We start from the raw sequence: 25,360 nt of genomic DNA, 5'->3' as shown, positions 1-25,360 counted from the left end.
ATAGATATATACGGTAATACTATCTGTATAATAATAGTGTGATTTAATGTCTACAACGATGCATGTAATATGTGAGAATTCTTTGTATTTTTAGCAGAAGTGCACAGGGATCTCGCTTCTCACTGAGCCTAACGAATGAGACAGGAATTAGAAAAAACCAGTGCAGATTAGCTTGATTTCAGAAAACCTCACCCCCAAATGGCCTCTCCATTCTCATCACCAAAATAGTGGTTTTGAGGAGTTTAGGGGACTTCAAACCCCTGGCTACAGAGATACCTATAGTAGTGGGGTCATTGCTGGCTGTGTCACTGGGCCGCCGGACTGCGGACACTGTTGTAAGGGTGTTGTGATGCAGGGATGTATACTGATGTGTATCTTCATTGTTGCGAGTTCATTAGCTCCCTCTGCTTGGGGGCAGCCTGTTGGCATCATTGCCAACACAGTCCACCAATGTGGGGCCTTGGCGGTGCTTCCCAGTGTGCTGAAGACATGTCTGCCATTTGCATGCAATTTATTGTGCTGTGTGTTTCCCCCTCCTCTCCTGAGCTGAGTGGTACTGATGTAGTAGTGATTTATCCCTATTACATAGTCAGTGTTGTAGGATTGTTTGGTGAGAAATATTTTTTTTTCTACAGTTAATGTTATTTAAAATGTAATTATTATGTCTCATTTTCTTTTCCAGCTTCCCCATCAATTTCGGTTTTGTGTATGGCCGCTGATGCAAAAGCTCCTGTAAGTATACATTGTCACTGTTAGTGGAAAACAAGTGATATTATCCATTTTGGGGAAACAATTACTTGCAGAATACGTCAAGGGGTATAAGGCCTTATGGCCCATTGATTCAACTGGAACACGGTCAAAAAATATATGCCTCATCAGAAAGAGGGGAAAGGGCAACACAGATTTGCATAAAAGCTGCACACCCAAAGTTTTATGTATAGGTGCAGATTTATAAGTAATTGGACTAGAAATAGAATGCATCTCATCATCATGTGTAAGACTGACCAAATGACTTGTTCTCATGAGCAGCCCGCTATTAACGGGCAACTTTAAGGTTTTGCTCTCCCTTTGTACGGTTCTCTATCTCAAACTCTACTTGGACATTCAAACAGAGGATTCTCCAAGGATTCTTCAAATAGAAGACTGTCCTCGGTAAAGTAAGGCACATGAACATCCTAACAATATGAAATCTGCCACCACAACAAGATGTTGTGTCAGGTATACACAACATATATCCAGAAGAAGGAATGTTTCATATGTGATGCCTCGTATTTCCTCTTGTAAAAGCCCTGCCTGCATCTCAGAAATCCAGCATCTCAGGAAGAATCCTGGGCTGGAACCTTTCTCCCCAAGATGCTACTTTTCTGTGTACAAGGAACCTGTGTAAAAATCAAAACATGTGATATATCACTTCTATCTACTATGTATAGACCAGTTCTTTATTTGTAATCTTCTAACAAGAAGTAGCTTGCTGATTTCTCCGCAACATTTTCTTGGGTCTAATTTTGTTGGTGAAGAATTTATTGAGACTTCTTCACATAGGTAAGGATTGGAAATCTGAAATTTACAGGCACAACACAATTTTGGTCATACTTTTAAGGGGATTGGATATTTGTTCCATTATGTATGAACAAATGTCATGCTGTAACTTAAAAAATGTTTAAATCAAATGTTCCAGTAGGGACAATCCATGTTTGGAGTTTAATTCCTGGTTTGTACTTTCTCAATTCTATTATGGAATTGAATGTGTGTGTGTCTCCCCTCTTTTCCCAAAGCTTATTTAATGAAACGAATGGAACATGCAGCACAATGTTGCAATGTGGAGTTACACTATTCAGGATTCCTGCCTGTTTTCCTTTTCATCACACAACAAGCACTAATCATTCCTTTACCACTGAGTGTGCTCAGTCTTCACTAAGCTGTTTGTGGGAGGTTTTAACCCTGAGTATTTTTCTAAGGTTTTTTTTGATACTTCTGCAAACCCTGGGATTCCTTCCAAGCCTTGTGCATGGTTGAAGTTATTTGGACTGCATGCACAGCCAGAACATTGGAAATAGAAAAAAAAGTGCTATGCTATCTTATCCCAGTGCTAGCCACTAGTGCATTTGTACAGGGCGACCACTAGTTTGTTTTGAAATTGGAAAAAAAAATCATTTCCTGCCATGATGTTGCAAAATTAAGCCCTGTGGATGAGTTAAACCTATGACGAAACTGTAGGATGTTTACTCACTACCAGCATGATAATGATGTAGCATTGCCATTTCAGCATAGATTTTGTGACATCACATTTCCCTCTGTCACACAAACCTGCAATCCTAAACTCACTTATTCATTGAACTCAATAGTGATGAATAAGATTGTATGGCTAGGTCCATGACTCGGTCAAGCCTGAAGGATTATTCAGATTTAAGTTGATTATAGAGCTAGTTCTAACTACCCATATTTTTCCATCTTGATTCTGCTCCTATCAATATCTGAAATACAGGTTTGTGAGGAGGGGTCTGCTTTGGGCAGGGCCTTTTCCATAGTGGCACCAACATTCTTGAATTCCCTTCTGGGAAAGTTTATTCAATCCCTTTCATTCTGGCTGTTTGGTGTTGGGTGTTTGGTACAAGTTCAGATAACTTATAGGGCTCTTCTATGGGTCTAAATTTTCTTGTTTTTGGTTGTGTTTCCTGTTGTTGGATTTTAAACTTGGTTGTCAGTTCATTGGTTGATTCACTTGGGAAGGACAGTAGTTCAGTGACAGGGCAACTGCTTTACATGCAGAAGGTCCCATTTCTATTATTTTCTGTTAACCTAACGTAAGTAAGAGGTTGAGTACCAAGACCCTGAGATGATAATAACCAGGTCGGCTGGTCCGACCTTTTAAAATAAGTAGCTAGGCCAGACCTTACTGGAACCTCTGTATCCTACCCCTGAACAATCCTCAGGATGTGGCTGGGTGCAGCTTGGATAGGTGCTGAGCTAGTCACAAGACAACACGTGCCAAAGTTGCTTGTGTGAACTGGACATTAGGGTGAACATGTTTACTGTGATGTGAGGCATCACTTCAGTGGAACCTGCAGAGCAGCAGAGAGCTATTGGTTCTGAGGGGCAGGAGAAATTAACAGGCTTCAGCCCCTGTTTTGCCTGACCAATACCTTCCTCATTTTTGCCTTGGATGTTTTTATTTTGCCCCTTCTTTTCACGAGAGCCATATAGGGGACCCAAAGCTTTGCAGACATGGCCTTCTGAAATATGAAGGCAGGAATACAGGTGAACATGTGTCACACATCAGATGCCAGGTTTCCTGTGTGAAACAGCCATCGCTGGTCAAGTTCTCCTTTCACAGCCGCTGTTTCCATGAGAGACAATTCTTAACGTTCAGCTGTGAGTCATCAGGCACTAAGTCACTGGCTGGTATGTGTGTGTATATGTGACTCGAGCCTTAAATCTCCTTGAATTTAGCAGGATTAAATTGCCTAAGTTGTGAACTGAACTAGCGTACCCTCCTTTGATCCTCTGGCTCTTTGAAAACTTGTTCTATTGTGGTGACCGCAGTGTGTGGCGTGAGGATAGTGATTGTTGTACTGATGTTCAGTGTTCCTTCTCCCTTTGAGTGCTGGAGAGCTTGTCTAGCAGCTGATACAGGGCACTGAAGCTTCAGCTGAAGGTTTTTGTTTCTGGTTTGAGCTACCCCTACACAGCATAGCTGTCTGCGGGTGTGAAACAGGAAGCTTTAGTTGCAGAGGCACAAAAGTGCTGTACTTGCTCTCATGGAGCTTCGCAATTAATCAATTGTAATTACAGTATTTTATGCTTCAGCTACTTGCTTCCCCATTAGCTCTCTCTCTGTGTGTTTGTTTGAAAGATTCCATTCTGTGCTGGGACTGTCTGCTACCACCACCTCCTCCTCCTCCTCTTCTTCTTCCTCCTCCTCCTTCAGAGTCCCCCTCCCTTTTTGACAAATGTTGCAACACCATCTGAAATTTCCTCTTTTCTTTCCTTCCTGCATTTCTTGCAGGTTCCTTTGCGTCAGAAGACAAGGAAGAAAAATCAAGGTAATGAGGTCTTCCTTTTGTTCCTGCTTTTGTTTAGTGTTAAAATTTTGCTCACGCGAGAAGGACGGTTTTTGTTGTTGTATTGTTTGTTTGGTGTTGAGCACGCTGTTATTCTGCTTAGTTTTTACATTGATTCAGAGGGGAGGATAATGACACACTCTTCATTTGGACTAAGCTGTTTTGGTATGTCAAAGCTCTGGGTGTGTGTGTGTGTGAGAGAGAAACTGTTCTGCTTAATTCATTGCTAGCCTGTACTGACTGTCATGAAAATATAATTTTCTAACGTATCAGTTTGGAAGGATATTTTAACAGTTGTATATATTTATGATCACACACACACACACATGGAAAACAGCCAGTAATGGATTTAAATGTACATTGTGTTTCACTGGCACCATGTTCTCTGTCATTATGGATTCCTAAAGCTTCATTTTGACTAATTTGTCTTTGCTAACTGTCCATACAGAAAGAATTCTGGATTGTATTTCAAAAGAAAATGCTGGCATCCCCTGCATGCCTATTTAAAGGTGGCACTTTGTTTTTTCGCACAGGAATTTGTACAATGAGCCGTCGAAGGATATCATGCAAGGACTTGGGGCTAGCTGATTGCCAGGGATGGCTATACAAGAAAAAAGAGAAAGGGGGCTTTATTGGCAACAAATGGAAAAAGTTCTGGTGTGTCCTGAAGTGTTCGTCATTATACTGGTACAGCAATCAAGTGGTAAGCATGCTAACCTCTTAGTTTCTCCAGGTAAATTAAGGGAAGATTCAGTGTTCCTAAGCCATTTTATCATGTGCAATTCAAGAATATATCAGTTTAGTGTGTTTAGACAATCACAGGAAGGGAATGAGTTATTTTAATTTTCACTTCATTGTTTGGAACAAAGCCCTCCTGTTTTGAAGCATGTTAGCTGGACAGAGTGTTTGTGGATAAACAGGTTGCTTGAGAGAAGTTTGCAGCCCATAGGAAGATAAGAGGGCACTTTGCTTTTTACCTAGATGCCAGTTAATTCCCCCATAGGCCAAGCTTTCTCGATGTTTCTGATTCAACAGGTGGAATGTTTGAGCAAGAAGGACTCTAGTGCAGGTTTGTAGGAGCCATTGTGTAACTGCCCTTGCAATTTCTAGCTAATGTTGCTAGCTATTCTGGACTTCTGGAACAGGTGGAGAATTTAGGCAGTTGTCAAGATTGTGCCAAAATGGTCTCTGTCAAAGGTTAGAGTCCAAGCTTCTCTCTGGTGTTCTGGGGGTGCAGTGTGGGGAGTGGAAGAGAGAGTTGTGGGTGACAAAGCAACAAGGGCAACCCAGTTGGAGCACACAAGGGCAATGCAGAATGACTTCAAATGAACAACAAGGTTCCACCTATTGATTGGCAGAGTGGATAAACTCCACTTACCTGTGAGTAAGCCCTGTTGATTTCTTGTGGATTTGCTTTGGAGTGGACATGGTTACAATTTCAGCCTTGCTGCTCTGTTCCTATTGCATCTGTGCTGTACCATCTGGCAGAACACTACTGACTGGCATGTGGTACCATCCTGTGCATGCTTACTCACTAAGTCCTACTGAGTTTACTTCTAGCTTCATGGGTGTAGTATTGCAACCCAAAGGGCCCTAGATCAGCAGGACGGACCACCAGGTCACAACCATTGTGACCTGTTTGCAAAAGAGTTTTTGGCAGTGGGCAGCTGAGATACTCATACAATGGCAGCCCACCCTCCAAACGAGCCTGTCGTTCCCTCCCCTTCTGGAGGAAAAGGTTAGGACTTACTGTATTGACAATAGATTGCAGTGCAAGGCACAATGAATGCCTCAGATGTGCACTCCCAAAGCTCCAGTCTCCTCTCCCATCTTCAAATGTTTGGAACTGGAGAGCAGATTGCCCTTGACCTCCCACAGAGGTTCAGCAAGAAGTAGGTTGGGGTCTAAGGCTTCAATCCCACACAGACCTATCTAGGAGTAAGTCCCTTTGTACACAGTGGAACTTTCTTCCAAGTGAGATGCTTAGGTTTTCCAGTGAAGAGGATCCTGGCAGCCACATCTGTGGGCTCCAGATTTCCTCAGGTCAGCAAATGGAGACATGCTATTTACTTATTTATAAAAATGTATAATATAAAAAATGAAATAAGTTTAACATAATAAAAATCTATAAGTGATTTACGTAAAAGCCATACAAACAATAGCATTTCCTTTAAAAAGGCTAAAAACAGAACAAAACTGTGCAGTGTACAAAATACAGAATTGACTGTTATTTTTCGATCTCTGTTTTGTCCAGGAAAGCATATAAGTTTTTAGAGGTTACTGTCTCTGCCTCCTGGATTTCCCAAGGGAAGGCTTTCCAATGAGTGGGTACCATTACCGAGGGCCTGCTGCTGCATTAACAACAAGGAACGAACACCTCCCCACATATCACCTGTCCACAAGATATGCTGCTTATAAAATGACAAGTAAAAAAGTGTGTATCTGAGAAAAAGAAAACCCTGTAAACCGAGACATGTGACACTTAAGGAATAAGCCACGCACAGAGAATCCCCTTGTCTCCCACCTTATAATTACACTGTGGAAAAGAGTGAATTTCTTCCATCAGCTGGCTGACCTCAAGCCCTCTAAAGCTAGTACAAAGCAAAGACTTGGAATGTAAACAACATTTTGAGCCCATTAATATCCCTTGTGTACAAGAGAGTTTGGTCCTGCAGAGAGCTGAAAGGGGATGGGAGCCATTGTTGTGCATGGTGGGTGTGCAGAAAGTGAGCCACCATCACTTTCTGATCAAACAAGTTTTACAGAGCAGTTAATGGCTGGCAAATCTCCAAAACCTCTTTCACTAGTGGACTAAGGAAATGAAAGGGTATAACATGGACATTGATAGTCCTTTCATATTAGCCAAATGTAATGACCTCGGTGTTCATAAATAGCATGGATACAGAACATGTGGCTTTACAGATTTTTTTTTTAACTGCAGCTCCCATCATCCCTGACTATTGGCCATGCTGGCTGGGACTGATGGAACTGGAGTCTATAAAGTAGTGGGTGGACATATCAGACGCCACAGCTATGTCACCAAGTAGTCCTTTATAAGTGAGCTGGAACTGAACTGAACAGCTCAGCTGGCCTGCTTTATATAGGCAGCTGGCTGTCAACATTGTAACAACAGCAGCCCAGGGTTTCCTGCCTAAATTAACTGACATGGACCTGAGTGAAAACTATATACACAATACCCCTGGTGGCCAGGGAGAGAACTTCAATAAATAACAGAGTCTAACAACATCTGGAAGGCACCTGGTTCCACACTGCTGAGTTATGGTGTATAGCCAAGTATCAGAAGCTGGGGTGGGCAGTGGAAGGTTATCACTTTTTGAGCTTTGCTTTTCAATAAACTCTCACTCCATCAGGCCACTTGCCTTCAGCCCTCTCGAAACGACTGTTTTCATCCTTGGTTTAAAAGTTCAAAAGTTTCCTCTGCAGACAGAGGTTCCTTAGCGTCACTCAACATCTGCTGTTTTCTGTGTTTTTAGGGAAGTGGAGGTTACCGTTTTGTGAGGGTCCTGGGGAAAATCCCTTTCCCCTTCACCTACAGATGGCGCAGCTCAGATTCTAAGCAGACATTTTTGTTTTCAGAGGCAAGGCATTCACGCATCTGTGTGTGGGCAGAAACTCTGCTCAAATAAACGGTGTTCATCTTGCTTGCCTGGAATACTCGTACTTCTTTGCGATGGGTTATATATTTATGAAGTGCGAATTCTGTTTCAGCAAAAAAAACCTTGAGCGGCCCTGATGCAAGGAACTGTAACATAGCAACAACAGGCTGGTGCAGTGTGCCTCGTGGTCCATCAGTGAGCTTTGAGAGAATATAAGGATGTTAGCGTTTGAAATGAATTCTGCCTATATCTGGATCCCTCAAACAATCACCCAAACACATGGGGGCTACTTCTCCATAGGCATGTTGATCAAAAACAATGGGTGTGGGACAGGCAGGGGGAAAACCAGGGAGGACGGGTTTATTTATTTATTTTATCCCAAATCTGTTTAAATTATGAAATAAAACATGAAGGAGGGGTGCTAACTACAGACCTGGGGGCCAGATGCAGCACCACAGAGTTGTCTCCTTGGCTTTTGGGACTCTCTTCAGAATATGGCCCTTCAGAAGCCTCACTGCCCTTGTCTGTGCACAGTGCCTTTGCCTGACTGGAATGTGTCCTTGAACTGAGATCCTACTTCTTGCTTACCTGGTTTGTTTGCCTAAAACCACTAACCTGTTGCCCCACCTTCCCCTTTGCTTTCAGCTAGTTCCTGCCCCTGAAAGATGCACATGATGAAATGTCCCCATTAGGCTGTAAAAGGTTCCCCACTCCTGAAACAACCGATTTGCCTCGGTAGGAGGTGCTTCTTCCAGCACAACTCAGAGCACCACATTTTCCCACCTACCGCCGTCCTCCATGCCACATCCCATCATGTTCTGGAAGTCCCACCAGACCTCAGGAGCATCTTTTCATGGGAAAGGGGGGGAAATCAGTGAAATGTTGGATGCCTGGAGTTGCATGATCAAAAGCCCTTTCCACTAAGGCAATATCACATTGGATGCAGCCTGGAGAGACCTAATTAAATGAAGTTTCCCATTTTGAAATTTATATTTCTGAGCATGCCTGGCTGGAAGGTTCTCTTGAAATCTCATAATGCCTCTTGCTTGTTTGGATGGAGGAGAGAGTGTGAAGAAACCACCCTACACGAGATGAGTACATTGGGTTTTTTGCAGCTGTTCAGAATCCAGAGTGTGGTTGGTAATGAGATAAAATTTACTGTAGTCCAATGCAAATGGATGACTCGGTTGGTAAACATCTGAGCATGGGAGTGCAGCAAAAGCCCTGAATTTTTGTTCCACCATGCCTACCTGCTTCTCCACATATATGCCCAAGAAAGGTAGAAATTGCTCTTCTTATCTGCTGTGCTTTACAATTTAGATCTCAAGTTATTAGAAATTATTTCTGTAATCTGAAAAGCTTTCTGAAATCCCCTTAATTTCCAATGTCTGATTTCAATAAATTATATAGCATACTTTAATATTGCGGGCTTGTTTTGTCACAGGCAGAGAAAGCTGAAGGGTTCCTCAGCCTTCCAGAATTCACAGTGAATCAAGCGACGGAATGCAAGAAAAAGTAGTAAGTCTTTCATTCTACTTGGAGCCTTGATAAAGTGAAATATTACAAGCCGAAATGTGAATACAATAAGATCCCCGCTGGATCATACCCAGGGCTCAGCTAGTTCTGCTTCTCATGGATATTTATGTAAATGGAACTGTCCATCAGGACATAAACTCAACAGGCCTCCAATCATTGTTGTCCTTACAGCATTGCCAATATTTCAAACTGATAGACTCCATTGAGATGAATGCAGGTGGAATTTATGGGAGCTTAATATGTTGCTGGAAATCCTTGGGGTGGAATTCAACGTCACCTTCTTCTAGTTGTTCCATCCGTGGAAGCATTGCCACTTGCTAGATGGAACAGTCCCTTCTCCCCCCCCCCTGTGCATTGTTCGGGGGGGGGTTGTCTCCTGATCCCCCGAAAACAGTTTTAGGAGGCACATGGGAGGGAGGGAGGAGGAAATACCTGTTGAGCAAGAGTTTCCGCTGATTAGGTTAAATTTGCCTATGAAAATGTAATTATGATCTTGCTTGATTTTCCTTCCAAGGGAGGGTAGTACTTAGTACTGAGATAAAGGTAAAGGGACCCCTGACCATTAGGTCCAGTCGTGACCGACTCTGGGGTTGCGGCGCTCATCTCTCTCTATTGGCCGAGGGAGCCGGCGTACAGCTTCCAGGTCATGTGGCCAGCATGACAAAGCCGCTTCTGGCGAACCAGAGCAGCACACGGAAATGCCATTTACCTTCCCGCTGCAGCGGTACCTATTTATCTACTTGCACTTTGATGTGCTTTTGAACTGCTAGGTTGGCAGGAGCAGGGACTGAGCAAGCTCACCCCGTGGCGAGGATTCGAACCGCCGACCTTCTGATCGGCAAGCCCTAGGCTCTTAAAAACGACTTCCCTACTATCTCATTGGTCTGAAATCTTACATGAAGGGCAGCCGACTTTCCTTAGTTAAATATAAACTCATTGTTTTAATGTAGAAATGTAGATACTCTCGTACTTTAAGGCTTATTGCATCCTCTACTGCAGAGCCAAGGCCATTCATTCTACATATCTGAAAGATTGTCTCCATCCCCACCGACCTAATAATGCATTAAGCTCAGCAGAGATGACTGTCTCAGTACGTAGTTGCATCATCCTCAAAAGTGCAGCGAGTGCTGGCTCAGGACAAGGCTTTCTCCATGGCAACCCCTAAAGTGTGGAACTCCCTCCTCACAGAGCCTTGTCTAGCATCTTCATTGTAAAGCTTTTGTCATATGCTGAAGATGCACCTTTTTACCCTGGCCTTTGGCCACTAAAGTATATATGAATCTGTATTGGTCTGTTATCATCTGAATGGTTTCACTTGTTTTTATAATTTTACCTATTTTACCTTTTTAAAAATAAAATAACAACTATGTATTCTATTGTTGTACTCCATCCTGGAACCTTACGGTGAAGGGTGGATAAGAAATCCAATCAATAAATCTAATCACGGCTCATGCTCTTTTAATTATGCCCTGTCTTGTTTGAAAAAGAAACAATACTGCTAAGTTCCACCCCCCCCCCATGACACAATCCTTTTTAAAGCACTTGAGCAGGCATCCCCAAACTTCAGCCCTCCAGATGTGTTGGACTACAATTCCCATCTTCCCCGACCACTGGTCCTGTTAGCTAGGGATCATGGGAGTTGTAGGCCAAAACATCTGTAGGGCCGCAGTTTGGGGGTGCCTGCACTTGAGAAAGAACATGTGTTTCTGTGGTAAATATATAAGCATTCATCTTGTGAGGGCTGTCAAAGAGAGATGAATGTATCCATTCAATTGTTTCTATTTGAAAACTCGCTCTGTAGTTTGAGATTCTGCACAGTTCTAAGTACGTTATGCCTGCTCAGTGAGACCTACTCCTAGGTATGTGGAGTTAGGATTTCAGGCTAAAATATTTTGGGATCATAAAGTATTTGGTAAACTGACCCATGTACTCACATTTTAAATCTAATGTTTCCCATATATATGAATATATGTTTTTGTTTTTGTTTTGGAAGCGCTATGAAGATCATCCATCCACAGATCAAGACATTTTATTTTGCAGCAGAAAATGCGGAGGAAATGAACATGTAAGTAAAATCAAAAGTCTTGCTTCCTTTTTTCTTATGACAAAAAAGAACCATCTCTTTGTTGTTTCCTTGGTTGTTACTGGAGATGGTAGCCTCTGTCTCTTGAGTGTTCATAGCAGATTGCCCAACCATAAAGTATACAGCTGATGGAAGGATTTCTGTGACTGTTCACCTTACAGTGAACATAAGCTTTCAGCAAGGTGGGCCAGCATGCAGCATGCCCATGAAAGACAGAGAGCAGGCTGAATGTGATGTGCCATAATTGCTGGTGCTTGATGGCTTGTGTTGTGGAACTCAGCAGGTAACAGGAGGAGATACCTTCAATCATTCTCACTCAAGAATTGTAATAGGTGCTGTACTTGATTCATGGGTTTGCTTTGGTTTAGTTTATTGCAGAGGTAGCCAGTGTAGTGCCTTCCAGATGTTATTGAACTCTTAATTCACATCAGCCCAAGACAGCATGGCCAGTGGCCAGGGGTGATGACAGTTGTAGTCCAACATCATTTGGAGAACTACAGGTTAGCCACCCATGGTTTATTGTACTGTTATCAAAATCCTCAGGGTGGAATCTAGTTGGTGTCCGTTATACTGGCTGAAGAGTTTTTGAGCTGCTAATGGAAGAGGAAGCAAGGCAATCATTGCCTCCTTCCCTGTTCTGGAAAGCTACCCAGTTCTCCGGAGCCAATTTTCAGGGACTTTGGGGGAAGGAGGAGTGGGCAAAAATTGCTTCCTCTCGTCTCCCAGAACCCTTTCATGATTGCAAAGGCACACACTGGATTTCACCCTCAGTTTAAGATGAGAAGTGACTTGGTAACTACCAAACCTGTTTTCTCTCAGCTTGGCTATTTCTATTCCATACAAATGCCTGTGCTTGCTTTTATTTTTTTCAGATGGCTGAAGAAATTAGGTACAGCTGTCCTTGACAAACAAGCCAATAAAAAGAGTGAAGAAGGTATGCTCAAATGGAACATTTTGAATGGGATTCTTCTACACCTTTCTACCTGAGGGGTTTTCCAGGGATAACACATATAGCATTCAATATATTCAAAATACTCAGATATGAATGTTCAACTAGAGCAAGATGCCAACTTTTTAAAAACCATAAATAAATGATTTGATTAGATTAGCAGTTATGAGCTTTGCAACGATATTCAAAAGATGCATTTTGTACTGGGAAGGAGGACAATAGGCCAAGGATGTTCTAGTCTAAATCCCTTATTCTGTCTAGGCACATAGATGCAGAAAAGAGAGGGGAACATCTTAGGAACAGAGGCCTTATCCTGAGTCATGCCATTGGGTGATTAAGCTTAGTATTGTCTACAGTGACTGACAGAGGCTCTCCAGGTTTTCAGATGGAATACTCCCAGCTCTCCCTGGCAGAGGCAAAATTTCCTAGAGTTCCATGGCACCGAAGCTGGGTCTCCCTAGAAGGGCCTGACATCCTATTTCAGTACATGAAACAAGACAAGGAATGTCCCAACCTTGCTTCAGTAGCAACTAAGAGTTTCACTTCCCTCTTAAGTCTGATCTGAAGCAGAAGTTTCTGTATTTATATATAGCGACATTCCTACCATACATTTAAATCCAACGCACCCTGGTCACCATTTCTTTGAGCTCCTGCCATCGGGACGGAGATATAGAACAATGCAGGCAAGAACGAGCCGTCTGAGGAACAGTTTCTTCTCTAGAGCGATTTTGGCCTTAAATGGAAAGTCTGGACTTTGAAGTCATCTTATTTTACTTGTTATTTTGTATTACATTTACTGTTTTTAATTAGGTTTTGTAATTTTGGATTATGCGGAACGCTTTATCTGAGTGGATGTAGCAACCGAGTAATTTCGTTGTTCCCGCAAGGGGACAATGACGATAAAGATATCTTATATCTTATCTTATATCTTAAAGCACTATGATATCACTTTTTGCCATGACTGTCCATTCAGAATGTGTGAGCATCAATTCATTTTTCATAGAATTATGAAAGGGGCCTGTTTCATCAGTGGTTAGAAGATTTTTGGGGGGGTACTGCAGCTTTTTACTGCCTTTATAAAGAGTAGCTTACCCTCTGCTTGTCCCTTATCTCTGACTGTGAGAAACTTTGTAAACCTGGAGCTTTTTTAAAAGCCTTTGTCTTTCTCCTCCTCTTTCTTCTTTTCATGCAACACTATGGAAAGATGAAAAGAGAAAGAGAGATCCCACTAATTAGAAATGTCAGAAAATACCCATTGTTTTGCATACAGATGACCCTGACTGAGTCAGAGCCGGTATGTTTTGCTTTCAGTTCAGGTTACCTGAAAGAAGTTTGCTTTTGTTTCCAGTGCTATAATTGGCATGTCTAATGCACTTCAACTGTTGTGTTCTTGCTTCAGAGTGCTATAGCGAGAGCGAGCATGAAGATCTAGAAATAAACGTGGAGACGCCACCCCCTCCGTATTCCGATCAGCTGCCGCTGCCTCATTTGGTATGTATTATAGTCATTAGCTAGCTTCTGTTTGCTAAATGGCTTGTTGTACAAGTGTCACCCTATCCAGTTTGCAAGATGCCACTCTGATAAGTAATCTGCAGTAAAGTGCCGTACATTTCTTCTCTACTCAGTATTCTTGCAGGGAGCCTGTTATGAGATCCGTCATATGAGACAATAAATGCAAAACATTCCTTTGCCATTTATTAATTAAATTGCCGTCCCATGTTTCCTCCAAAGAGCTCAAGGTGCTATACGGGTTCTGCCCCCACCCCCATTCCCCCCTCACAACAGCCCTGTAAAATAACTGAGGGTCACACAGGGAGCTTAGACTTCCATTCTAACCCTGGCCACTAGAAGGGTCACTACTACTGCATCCACTGTGCATGGTGGCCATAATGGAAGTCAGGCCCACACTGGGCCTGATGCTGTCACCTGATGGCATTGGGGTCAGCTTGGGAGCCAACGAATCCAGACCCAGCTCAGCCCCTCCCTGCTCTCAGAATGCCCTGTTTTGGAGAATTCCACTGACTGTCACCCACTAGTATCCTACATGTGGTTCTCTTGCAGGGCCGGCCCACCCAGGAGGCAAGGTGAGGTGACCACCTCAGGCGGAAAGATCCGCAGGGGCTGCGGATCCCAATGTCAGTCTTTCTTCCCTCCTGATGTAGAGCTTTACTCACCCCTTCTTCCCTGCAGGGAGGCTAAAGAGTGGGTTTTCCCGGGGAAAGCAGTGGGGCAAACGGTCTATAGAAAGCACAATAAAGGCAGAAAACTCCTCAGACCCATTCTTTCAAGGCAGGGGGCAAGTGGAAGTGTGGACGAGTTTTAGTCTGACATTCTCACCATCACGCCACAGTGCGGACGTCTCTTGGCTAAATACACTGTTATATGCTGACAGCAAATAACAGTTGTCACAGCCAAATAGTTACTGTACTAAAGCCTTCCCAGGCAGCCTTATTTCCTTTTGGTTTAGAGAAAGGAACAAGCCTCTCACAGCATCTAACACATGGCTTAGGATTGCTGCAATTCTGCCAGAAGTTTGTTTTTAAAAATAAATAAATTTGAGGCAGGTGTACAAAAACCCACTTTGCTTTTGTTGAATCAAATGCATCCTGGGATGGCCCTAGCGCTTTCAACACTAGCACATTATTTATTCTCACAATACTGCAACAATTTTGAACCAATCTTCTTCTGTAACCTATCCCCCCCCCCAAAAAAAATCACTGAGCCCAGTTGATAGCAGTTTCTTCTAAATCATGGATTTCTGTCCTTAAATAACGTCCAGGTAGAGCTCGGGAAGGCAGATGCTTGGCTTGTGCAATTGTCGGTTATGCCAGACTTTGCTGGTGCTAAATCTGGTTTTATAGTGTTTGGATATTGGGTCATTCTGCTGCCAACATCCTCTCCTAGTTCAACCCCCTTGTGTTTAAGGAAGATAAGGAAATCACTGGCGCCTCCATCCTCATTAAATTCAAGAATAAGCTGGCAGTGGATAATTTAACAGTAATATCAAATTAAAGATACAGTACAGGGTTGTATCCAGAGTTACCTTTCTACATAGAGAAAATCTCCTGTTCACAGAGGTGACTCCATAATCTAGTGAGTTGCTTGCAACTCAGGTATGCCAGTATAAGCCAAAACAGGCTGCTGTTTGTTCTCAGTTTCATATGGCTTTACAGTGTGGTTTATAAACAGCAATATAAAGCCATATTAAAATGTAATATTAAAACTTAACGGTTTTTTTTTTTGCATAACAGCAGTGAATAAAGTAGCCTCATATTATTGAACCTCAACCACTGTCCCATTCCAAGACAGAAATTATTTGTGTGGTGATGTCCCTTGCTCCCCAAGAAAACATAGCTGCCAAGTTATCCCTTTTTTTAAGGGATTTTCCCTTATGCTGAATAGGCTTCCTCGCGAGAAAAGGGAAAACTTGGCAGCTATGCAAGAAAATAAGACACAAGACACAGTGAAATGAATTTTAAGTGGGCGAAAAGGCCACAACTTTATTGGTTTCGGATGATGAGCGGTATTGGCTTAGGCATTGGAACCTAACAGGCTATATCCGACTGTAACCCATGTGTTACAGTCTGGGAGAAATTAACCACCAGAAAGGAGCCCAATGATGTATATCTACTGAGACACCTCCTGTGGCCACCGTTGGGGGGTGCTATAAGGCCCTGACCTCCGCAGGCTCAGGACAAAGCTACTGCCCCCGGAACCCCTTTAACGGGATTAAATCTCCAAATTCTGGGCAGACGATGACGTGATCTGCCCCCCCCTCTTACGGAAGCGGGAACTGCCGTCTTGCAAGGGGGCTGAGCGCTCAGCCCCCATCGCGAGCGTTCGCTCAGGCCACGCCCACAACCCCACCTCCGTGAGATGCGGAAGTGGCTTTCCCTCTCCTGCAGTGCTATGTAACAGGCATTAATCTCTTCCACATCTTTTGACAAAGTGAAGTGCTTGTTAATTTCATTCTGACTTCAAGGCCACTAACAGCATTCAGTCAGCTTGCTTCCAACATGTCTGCGAGATCATTTCTTCCCGTCAGATCCCCCCCCCCAATCATATGAGAGAGAACTTGTAGGAAGGACTAGGATGAAAGACCTGACTAGCTTTTTGCTCCTTTTTGATTGCCCCCCCCCGCATAAATATCATTGAGACTTTTAATCATTCTCCTTTTTGAGAAAGCAACTGAAAGAAAGAGGTAGTGAGTTGTAGGCCAGAGGGTAGCAAGTTCCCTTGATGCCGTCATCATTCTTTCTCTGTGTTGGTACCCTGGGCTACAGCTCAGTTGATACACCTGGGGGGGGGGCAGTTTGGGCCTGAGGCCTCTAGTCGCTAATCATAAGAACATAAGATGAGCCCTCTGGATCAAACCATCCTGTTTTCGCAGTGGACTTCCAGGTGTCTACGGGAAATCAACAAGTAGGACATGAGAATAACAGCACCGTTCCTTCTTGTGATTCCCGGCAACTGGTATCCAATGGCAGTTTGCTTCTGTTCCTGGAGGGAGTACATTGTCCTCACAACATTTATTTATTTAAAATGTTTCTATATCACTTTTCCTCTACAGAGAAAACACCAAAGCGGTTCACACAATTGAAAACAAAACAATAAAACCCAACTCATAACTTCCCAGTAATCAAGGCATCACAGTCCTTGCAGGGCGCACCATTTTGTGGTTCGCTTCAGGTGCCAAGATGTCTTGTGCCGGCCCTGGAATGAGTAGGACCCAAACTTTGCTGTTGCCTCCATTTTTAGAACACATCATCCAGATTTATAATTTTGCATTTTGCTTTCACCATGTGTGCTTTTCAAATGTGGGAATCCCTGTACAGGGAGAATGTAAGTATCTAAAGCAGGGATAGTCTGTATTACTCAATGATTATGTGATCATTTACCGTACTGGGTAATTAATTCCAAGAGTAGATGTGCTTCTCTCTGTTTAGCCAGCAACCAGATGGAAACAAATGCAAATTAGTATTTTGAGGTGGGGGTGGGGTTTTTACAAGTTTCCTTAAACAGGCAAGAAAATGTTTATTTGCAAACTCCCCCATATCTACATGAATGGAACAGTCATTTCGAGACAACAGACTACAAAGATTTCCAGGTGGGCTGTCAAGGTGCAACATAGCTCTTTAGTCTGAAATAGACCCCTCAGGGCTCATTAATCTTCTGATGAATCCTTTTTCCATTTACTAACACTAACACCTGTATTTTATAATATTTTTTCTTGGGTGTTTATTGGTAGATGGGAGTCATGAAGCAGTTGAAAAGTTAAGTGTAGATCATTTTAAGTAAGAAAATCAAGGGGAAAATAATTTCCACTTTTTATTTTACTGTTGAATAAAATCAGTTTGTGATATAGAAAATTGCTCAGTCAAAAGTTCAGAGGGTTTAAAAAAGAAATGCTTATGAATGGGGAAAAGGTGGTTTATTCTTGCAGCTACACAAGTAACATGCACCATCTTCAACAGTTATCTGAAGCTCCATGAGAGTATTAACATCCAATGGTATCTAATGCTCTTAAAAATTGAGTTGCTATGCTTGGTTGCAGACTCCTCCTGCCTTGCATTCCATTTTGTGATCTGCTTCAACAAAATACTTTATTTCTACCTATAGAAATAGGAGGGAGATTTATGGCCAAAGTAGATGATCAACATTTCATTGCTGACTCTTCTGAGTCAAACCAATAAGTTTCTCTTATTGGCTTATAGTGTGTCAAGATCTGTTCCACTTCGTCACAGCAACATTTCACGTGGCATTCCCCCCCCCCCAAGTTAAAACCATAGATATACATTCTTAAGCATCCCAGGTATTAATAGCATTGCCTAGGAATGAGCAAGTCTCTCCTTGGTGTGTTTCATGCATCCTACTGCTTTGTATTCAGCCTGGAATAAATGAACTCTCCTCGTAGTGAGGCACATTTACCAGTGTGGTGTAATGAAGAGCAGTTGGGTCTTAATTTGGTGAACTGGGTTTGATTCCCTGCTCCTCCACATGCAGCTGCTGGGTGACTGTCGGCTAGTCACACTTCTCTGAAGTCTCTCAGCCTCACTCACCTCACAGAGTGTTTGTTGTGGGAGAGGAAGGGAAAGGAGAATGTTAGCCGCTTTGAGACTCCTTGGGGTAGTGATAAAGTGGGATATCAAATCCAAACTCTCCTCCTCCTCCTCCTCCTTCGTCCTACTTGTATCAAAACGCTGGACCATCTTAATTGTTCTAAAGATTTATAAAGTCCGGAATATTCAGGCCAGGAAAGCAGACTGCTGGGCCAATATGGCGAAGCCAGAGCAGGGAGACTTCAACTGTAGCTGTCATGGGGAGGTAGTTCCAGGAATCTGTCTGGATAATATTTACGGTATTAACTTGGCAGCAGCGGAGGCATTTATCATTGCCTCAAGCTCATCCCAACTTCTTTCTTTCTTTCTGGCAGAATTTATATGAGGTCTACTCATTTGATTTCTTACTCAACCTTCACTATATGGTCCCAGGTGTGGCCTAAAACAGGCATCCCCAAACTGCGGCCCTCCAGATGTTTTGGCCTACAACTCCATGATCCCTAGCTAACAGGACCAGTGGTTGGGGAAGATGGGAAATGTAGTCCAAAACATCTGGAGGGCCGAAGTTTGGGGATGCCTGGCCTAAAACAACATAAAAATACAATATTAAAATCAGTTAAAACATTTAGTTAGTTAGTTAGTTAGTTAGTTAATTCCTAAATCACCCTTCATCCAAGGATCACAAGGTGGTTTACAATACCATGTAACATTGTAACAGGCAACAACAACACCCCCCCCCAGGTTAAAAGGCTGTAAATTGTTTAATTAGCTATAGGAGGATCAAAATAATAGTGTGTGTGTGTGTGTGTGTGTGTGTGTTGGTTATATCCTGCTTTATAAGTCCAAGTGTTTCTCAAAGCAGTTCACAGAAAATTCTCACAATGAAAGTAATATCAAGGAAATGCCCCTATGGTGACAGGGATTATTCAGGTGGCATTTCCTGCTTGATCTTCCTTGATTGTTCTCTGAGGTAAAGGAGAAGGACTGGGCAAATATTGTATCTCAGGAGTCAAAAGCCAGGATAAAGGGGTGAGTTTTTAGCATACAGTGGCAAAAAACTATAGAACGAAGGTGCTTGTTGCAGCTCTGTGGGGAGGGGATCCTGTGGCTTAGGAGCTGCCATAAGACTGCCCTCTCTCAGGCCACTACTCCTGACCTTCTGAGAGCAGTAGAACTACCAACAAGGTCCCCTCTGCTGATCTAAACCCCTGAGAAAGTCTGTAGGGAAAGAGACATTCCTTCACACATTTATGAGGTTATCTCTATGTCTACCTGATGCCTTCTGTTTAAAACTAGCACTGTTTGGAGGAAACAATCTTTGGCTGAGTGAAACTGAGACAAAATTATGCCAAGGAGCCATACCACTCACTCGTATACTATATGGCAGCCCCAAGTTCACAGGCAGTGTCCCAGGTGAACAGTATGATTTCAAATCCACTGATCCTTGTCCCCTTATATTGCCACCCAGGTCAGGACCAGCTTTTGACTTGACTTTATTCCACTGCCACCTTCTTATTTATTCTCAGAAACAGGACCAGGAAGAGCCTCCCTTAACATCACATGCATCAAGTGAAGTATCATGTTCTTTGTCCTCGCCGGAAAGCACAATAAAGTCTGAAGAATCCTCCTCGTCTTCCTCATTGTCCAAAGTATTGTATCCAGAGAGACAGTCATGGCTCGACATTGTGAACAACTCTTCCACTGGGGAAGAAATGGACAATCAATCTGCAGCTGCCTCTGGTGACTCTCAGGATACTGATCACTTGGTAACAGGCTGTAACAAAACACTGGAAAGCGGGACTGTCAAACCCGACTGCAGCTTTCGGGTCTCTTTGAATGAGGCTACATCTACATTATGCAGTGCTAAGGCTAGCCTACCTGTGCCTAGAATAGCAGCATCGAAAACTCTGCCTAAAGGTGAGTCAAGCAGATGATGATCTGTTGGCCCTACAATATTGCTCTTCCTGCCTGACCCATAAAGAGGCAGAGCTCACTTGTAGCCTGTTTGCCTTACCTGCATTCAGCCCCAGGTTCAGTCACCAGCATTTGGTGCCATATCTACTCTTAAGTTGCAGTGATTGATCCAACAGTTGGACCTGCCTCCTCTTCTTTCATTTAGTGATAGTATGGGAGAAGGAAGCAGCATGATTTGTTGAAACCAGTGGCGGGCTTGAAATGAATGAATTTTTTACCTGTATAAATAGATCAAATTGAACGACCATTGTTCAACTTAAATCTCACTTCACAATCTCCTTCTTTTACACAAGGAGGTATGTGTGTGAAAATTGTGGGATCCCATTATCTTTTCCTCTATGGAAGCAGCAGCACAGGGAAACTGATCCCGCCCCCCACCCTGCCCCACAAACAAAAAAAGAAATGGTCAAACATTATGTTTCTGTTCATCCTGACTTGCAGCCTGCCAAGACTACTTCCTGGCTTTAATTTTTTTTTTAAATCAGAGGAGGAAAAATAAACAGAAATCTCTGTGGCTTCTTGTTTGTGTGTGAGGCTCTGAGGCTATAAACAAGCATTGTGAGTACGTGCCCCTCTGTCCATAGGCTTCTCTTCCAATTTACAAGCCTTTTGGGGAGGGGGGGGAGCAGTGTCCAACCATGGCCATTTTTATTCCCTTTGGCAGTTGTTGATGCAGCAAGACTGGTTATAATAGGGAACAAAAAAGGGGGACGTTTTAGAAAATGAAACATTGCTGCAACATAATGAGGCATTATTTATAATAGTATAATAGCCCCTCCAACTGGTGCTCTCCTGATGGTTTAGACGTAGTCTATGCAAAAGCCATACTTTTACAGCACTCCCTTCTACAAGGAATCCTAGTAACTGTAGTTTGAGTCTTGGAAGCTCAAGCTCTTGGAGGAGTAACCATAATTCCTAGAATTTGTTGAGTGGGGAATGAGCTTTAAACGTCTGATGCATATACAGTGGTATCTCGGTTTATGAACTTAATCCATTCTGGAAGTCCATTCTTAAACCTAAACCGTTCTTAAACCGAGGCACGCTTTCCCTAATGAGGGCTCCTGCCGCCGGTGCCCTTCAGCTGTTCGGATTCCGTTCTTAGACCGAGGTAAAGTTCTGAAACCAAGACACTATTTCCGGTTTTGCGAAGTTTGTAAACCAAATCGTTCTTAAACCAGACTGTTCTTAAACCGAGGTATCACTGTACAGCCTACAACTCCCATTTGCCACAACAACCCTGTGTTTCCTGCAAGCTCTCCTTGAATGCCCCTACAACTTCCATAAATTTGGGGAAGGGATGCACTGGGGGGAGGGCCTGAAGTAGAAGGAAATCTTCTTGAGAACTCTGGTCTATGAGGACCTATAAATGTTTCTATCCTATGAGACAGAGCTTGTTGCTTCATTCTTGGGGGGGGGCAGAGTTCCTTGCCTTGAGGGGGGGGCAGGGTGGCTGGTTACACAAGAGAGCAAGATCTTTGGTGCACTTTGGTAACTGCTAAGTGGCATTGTGCTGGTTCCAGGGGTGACCACTTCCTTCCTCTAAACTTTAACTGATGTTCTCAAGCAAATGCTCAACGGCGATAAAGGCTCAAGCGCCTGACGAACGTACTGTAGGTTTTGTTCTGATATCCAGCACCACAATGGACACCCTAGTTTGACATCATCAGAGTTGTTAGGAGTAGGGATCTATAGATTTTGTTGAGATTGTCTGTATGTTATACTCTCTCTCTCACACACGGTTAATGGTTAATTATTTAAAGCTAGTTTTTCTATGTTTTTAGCTATTCTTATTTTATCTGTAAGTCATCTTGAGTCCCTGTCAGAGAAAAAGGTGGGGCATAAATAAATATAAATAAATATAACAACAACAATATCATCCATCAATGCTTTTTTCTTTTTTACTGAGTATAGACTAAATGAAACACACACATTCACAGCTAATTCTTGCTCTCTGGTCACTGTATGTGAGTTTTCATAAAGCTGTCACAGAAACACTTTATGCAGGTGTACATTTGTAAATTCTGATGAGACTTTCTGTTAATTATATGCAACTGCTTTTTACAACGAATGTTGTTGCCATAATTAAGACATGTTTAATGAGGCAGTGATATGCACAGGAAATGCTGCTGCAGCAAATTGACTCCAGTATTGCTCTTTCCTGTCACGGTCTTGCGACACAACCAGATCTTTTCTTCAGTATTGTCTATATTTAGCTTTTGTCCGAGTACAATTGACACGGTGTTTATCTTTGTGCAGCGTTGCGAAATGACTAAACGCACACGTTAGGAAGTATTCAAATACAAATATTTGCAGAGAGCTAAATCTTTGCTGTTTTAAATGTGGGGGAAAAACTTTAGGAAAACTTGGAAGAGATTAAAACAAAGCATATATATATATATATATATATATATATATATATATATATCCTTTGTATGGTCACTTGAGAGCTAGTAGACAAATAAGGAGCACACTTAGTACAACTCAGTAGCCCTAGGACTTGTTGCTAGACACAGCCTGACTTCTGTCTTCCCTACAGATGCAAAATGTTCCGTAGATGAAATGGAGAAACTTTACAAGTCCTTAGAGCAAGCGAGTTTGTCTCCCATTGGGGACAGGCGACCTTCTACGAAGAAGGAGCTGAGAAAATCCTTCATCAAGAGGTGCAAAAACCCAGCTGTTAATGAGAAACTCCACAAAATCCGAGCACTGAATAGTACATTAAAGGTAAGTGTTTATGGAGTTGTTGTGCTTCAGCTGCTGTTGAGGCATTTAACTCACTGTGTGTAATTTTTTAGCAGCCTCAGAAAATCCCTGAAATCATGATTGTGTTTACAATGTGGGTATTTTTTAAATAATAAATAAATGAAGGAAAATGATATCTTCTTTGGTCTCCAGAGTCAATAGCTTGGAGAGGAGAACATTAGGACTGGACAACAATACAGATATGAGAGACTCACATGTCCAGTTTCACGAACTTCTCTTTCTTTCTTTCTTTCTTTCTTTCTTTCTTTCTTTCTTTCTTTCAGTGCAAGGAACATGACTTGGCCACAATTAACCAGTTGTTGGAGGATCCTGAGCTAACAGCAAGGAAGTACAGGGATTGGAAGGATTCAAACACCATGTTGGTTCAAGATATCTATCAGCAGCAGGATGTTCTGAATACGCCTGAAGAAAATAGCACAGAAGCAGAGATGGTGCTGCAACCATCTTTCATCGAAAGCACTATCTGAGAGAAGTGGACTGTGTGGTACTTTCCCCACACTGTTTGTCCTCATTTACAAATAGTCTAAGCTGCTACAGTTTCCGGTTTTGTTTTTCTAGTGGAGAACTCAACCCGTTAGCCAGAGCATTATTTCTTATCTCAGTATTAGGAACATAGGAAGCTGCCTTAAGCCAAGGCAGTCCGTCTAGCTCAGTGTGGTCTACACTGGCCAGCAGGAAGGGATTTCCCCCAACCCTTCCAGGGCATGCCTGGGATTGAACCTCAGACCTCCTGCATGCGAAACAGATGCTCTACCTTGAGCCCTGGCTCTTCACCATTCTATCTTCCTTTAAGTGAGTGATCTACCTTACCTTTCTTCAAGATAGAATGCCACTACCCAAGTGGATTCATCACAATGATTCTAGTCTTTGTGAACTTCTGAGGAGAGCAATTATCTGGTGGACGGGAGTTGGAATTCCATTTTTTAAAAATGGCTGACCTTCATAATATAAATGTTTTCGCAAGCACACCATCTGGACATTAAGGATTTTAAAGAGTATGTACATATTGTAAATAAGAAGTTTGTGGTTATTTTAAAGTTTGTTAAGAGAAGTAAAAAAAAAAGTTGTAGAAATGCTGCCAGGGTTCAAAAATAAAACAAACAAACCACCCATTTGTTGTAGCTCGTCTAAACTTCCATTAAGATTGTAACCTTTGCTGATGGCAGGGTGGTGCCTGTCTTCTGTTAAAAAGCCTTGTCACCTGTTGAGTGAATATCTTCTGCAATCATAGCATCACCGTATTTATGAATGGCCATAAAAAAAGCTGTTTCCTTACATATGGGGAAAGTTGCATTCAAATTGTTTTTCGTGCCAAAATAAATTCTGCAGCGTTGTGCAAACTCTGTTAAGTTTCTGGGGCTTCTTTTTTCTGTTTTATGGAGCAGAGAGCTAAAGATTATTACAAAAGAAAAAGGGAAAGAAAACTCTTCCATGGGCGTACCCAGGATCAAAACTAGGAGGGGGCAAGGGGAGGGGCCAAGGCACGGAAGGGGAGGGGCCACAAAGTGGGCAGGACCGGCGAACTCGCGCTCCGCCGGGCTGTGCCCCTCCCTAGAAGCAGGGCTGGTGGGCGGAGGCGGAGCCCAGCCCAGCGGAGCGCGAGTTCGGCGTTCCCGCCCACCGCGCCGCGTTCCCTGGTTCCCCGCCGTGCTTGGCCTTGCCTGAGGGTGCGCCGGGGAGCTGGAGGGAGGGTGCGGCGCGGCGGGAATGGCGAACTCGCGCTCCGCCGGGCTGTGCTCCGCCTCTGCCCACCAGCCCTGCTTCTAGAGTAGGGCAGCTGCCCTAACTTGCCCCGTGGTGGGTACGCCCTTGAACTCTTCTACTCAATATGAAAATGTATACTTTCACAATATGAAAATGTATATTTTTTTTGTTAATTTGCAGCAGAATGCATCTGGCTGACTTACCCTACAAATGCATGTTGTTGCTTACTACCCATATTCACTGTACAGTATTGCTAAAGAATGAATTTTGTCCCTGGCACTGACTCCAGCATTAAAGACAATGCTTCTTCCAGTTTGCACAGCATCTCTCCCCGGGTTTAGTTTCAATAATATACCAGAGTGTGAAGGAATGTTGGGAACTGAATACCGGCCTGCACCAGATGTTGTTGTTGTTTAGTTGTTTAGTCGTGTCTGACTCTTTGTGACCCCATGGACCAGAGCACGCCAGGCACTCTTGTCTTGCACTGCCTCCCGCAGTTTGGTCAAACTCATGTTCGTAGCTTCAAAAACACTGTCCAACCATCTCGTCCTCTGTTGTCCCCTTCTCCTTGTGCTCTCCATCTTTCCCAACATCAGGGTCTTTTCCAAGGAGTC

At 43.0% G+C, this 25,360-nt stretch overlaps 1 protein-coding gene across 2 annotated transcripts in view; it reads left to right on the top strand.

Moving 5' to 3' along the window:
* The window catches only part of IPCEF1 (interaction protein for cytohesin exchange factors 1), a 35,580-nt gene extending 11,195 nt beyond the window's left edge, over window positions 1-24,385 (top strand). The window contains exons 2-11 of one of the 2 annotated variants that reach the window (XM_035108690.2): window positions 683-732; window positions 4,007-4,043; window positions 4,595-4,764; window positions 9,123-9,196; window positions 11,208-11,279; window positions 12,170-12,231; window positions 13,646-13,737; window positions 19,832-20,222; window positions 22,816-23,003; window positions 23,306-24,385. In XM_035108690.2, coding sequence (XP_034964581.1) covers window positions 709-732; window positions 4,007-4,043; window positions 4,595-4,764; window positions 9,123-9,196; window positions 11,208-11,279; window positions 12,170-12,231; window positions 13,646-13,737; window positions 19,832-20,222; window positions 22,816-23,003; window positions 23,306-23,509 — 1,314 coding nt within the window. In that variant the 5' untranslated portion in view covers window positions 683-708 and the 3' untranslated portion in view covers window positions 23,510-24,385. The remainder of the gene's footprint in view (window positions 1-682; window positions 733-4,006; window positions 4,044-4,594; window positions 4,765-9,122; window positions 9,197-11,207; window positions 11,280-12,169; window positions 12,232-13,645; window positions 13,738-19,831; window positions 20,223-22,815; window positions 23,004-23,305) is intronic. The other variant, XM_035108692.2, reaches the window with a different exon arrangement.
* Window positions 24,386-25,360: the final 975 nt, after the last annotated feature.

Source organism: Zootoca vivipara, chromosome 3 (assembly GCF_963506605.1).
Source record: "Zootoca vivipara chromosome 3, rZooViv1.1, whole genome shotgun sequence".
In the NCBI taxonomy this organism is placed as follows: Eukaryota; Metazoa; Chordata; class Lepidosauria; order Squamata; family Lacertidae; genus Zootoca; species Zootoca vivipara.
The sequence above is the reverse complement of the archived record's forward strand: the minus strand, read 5'-3'. Positions and strand labels throughout refer to the sequence as shown.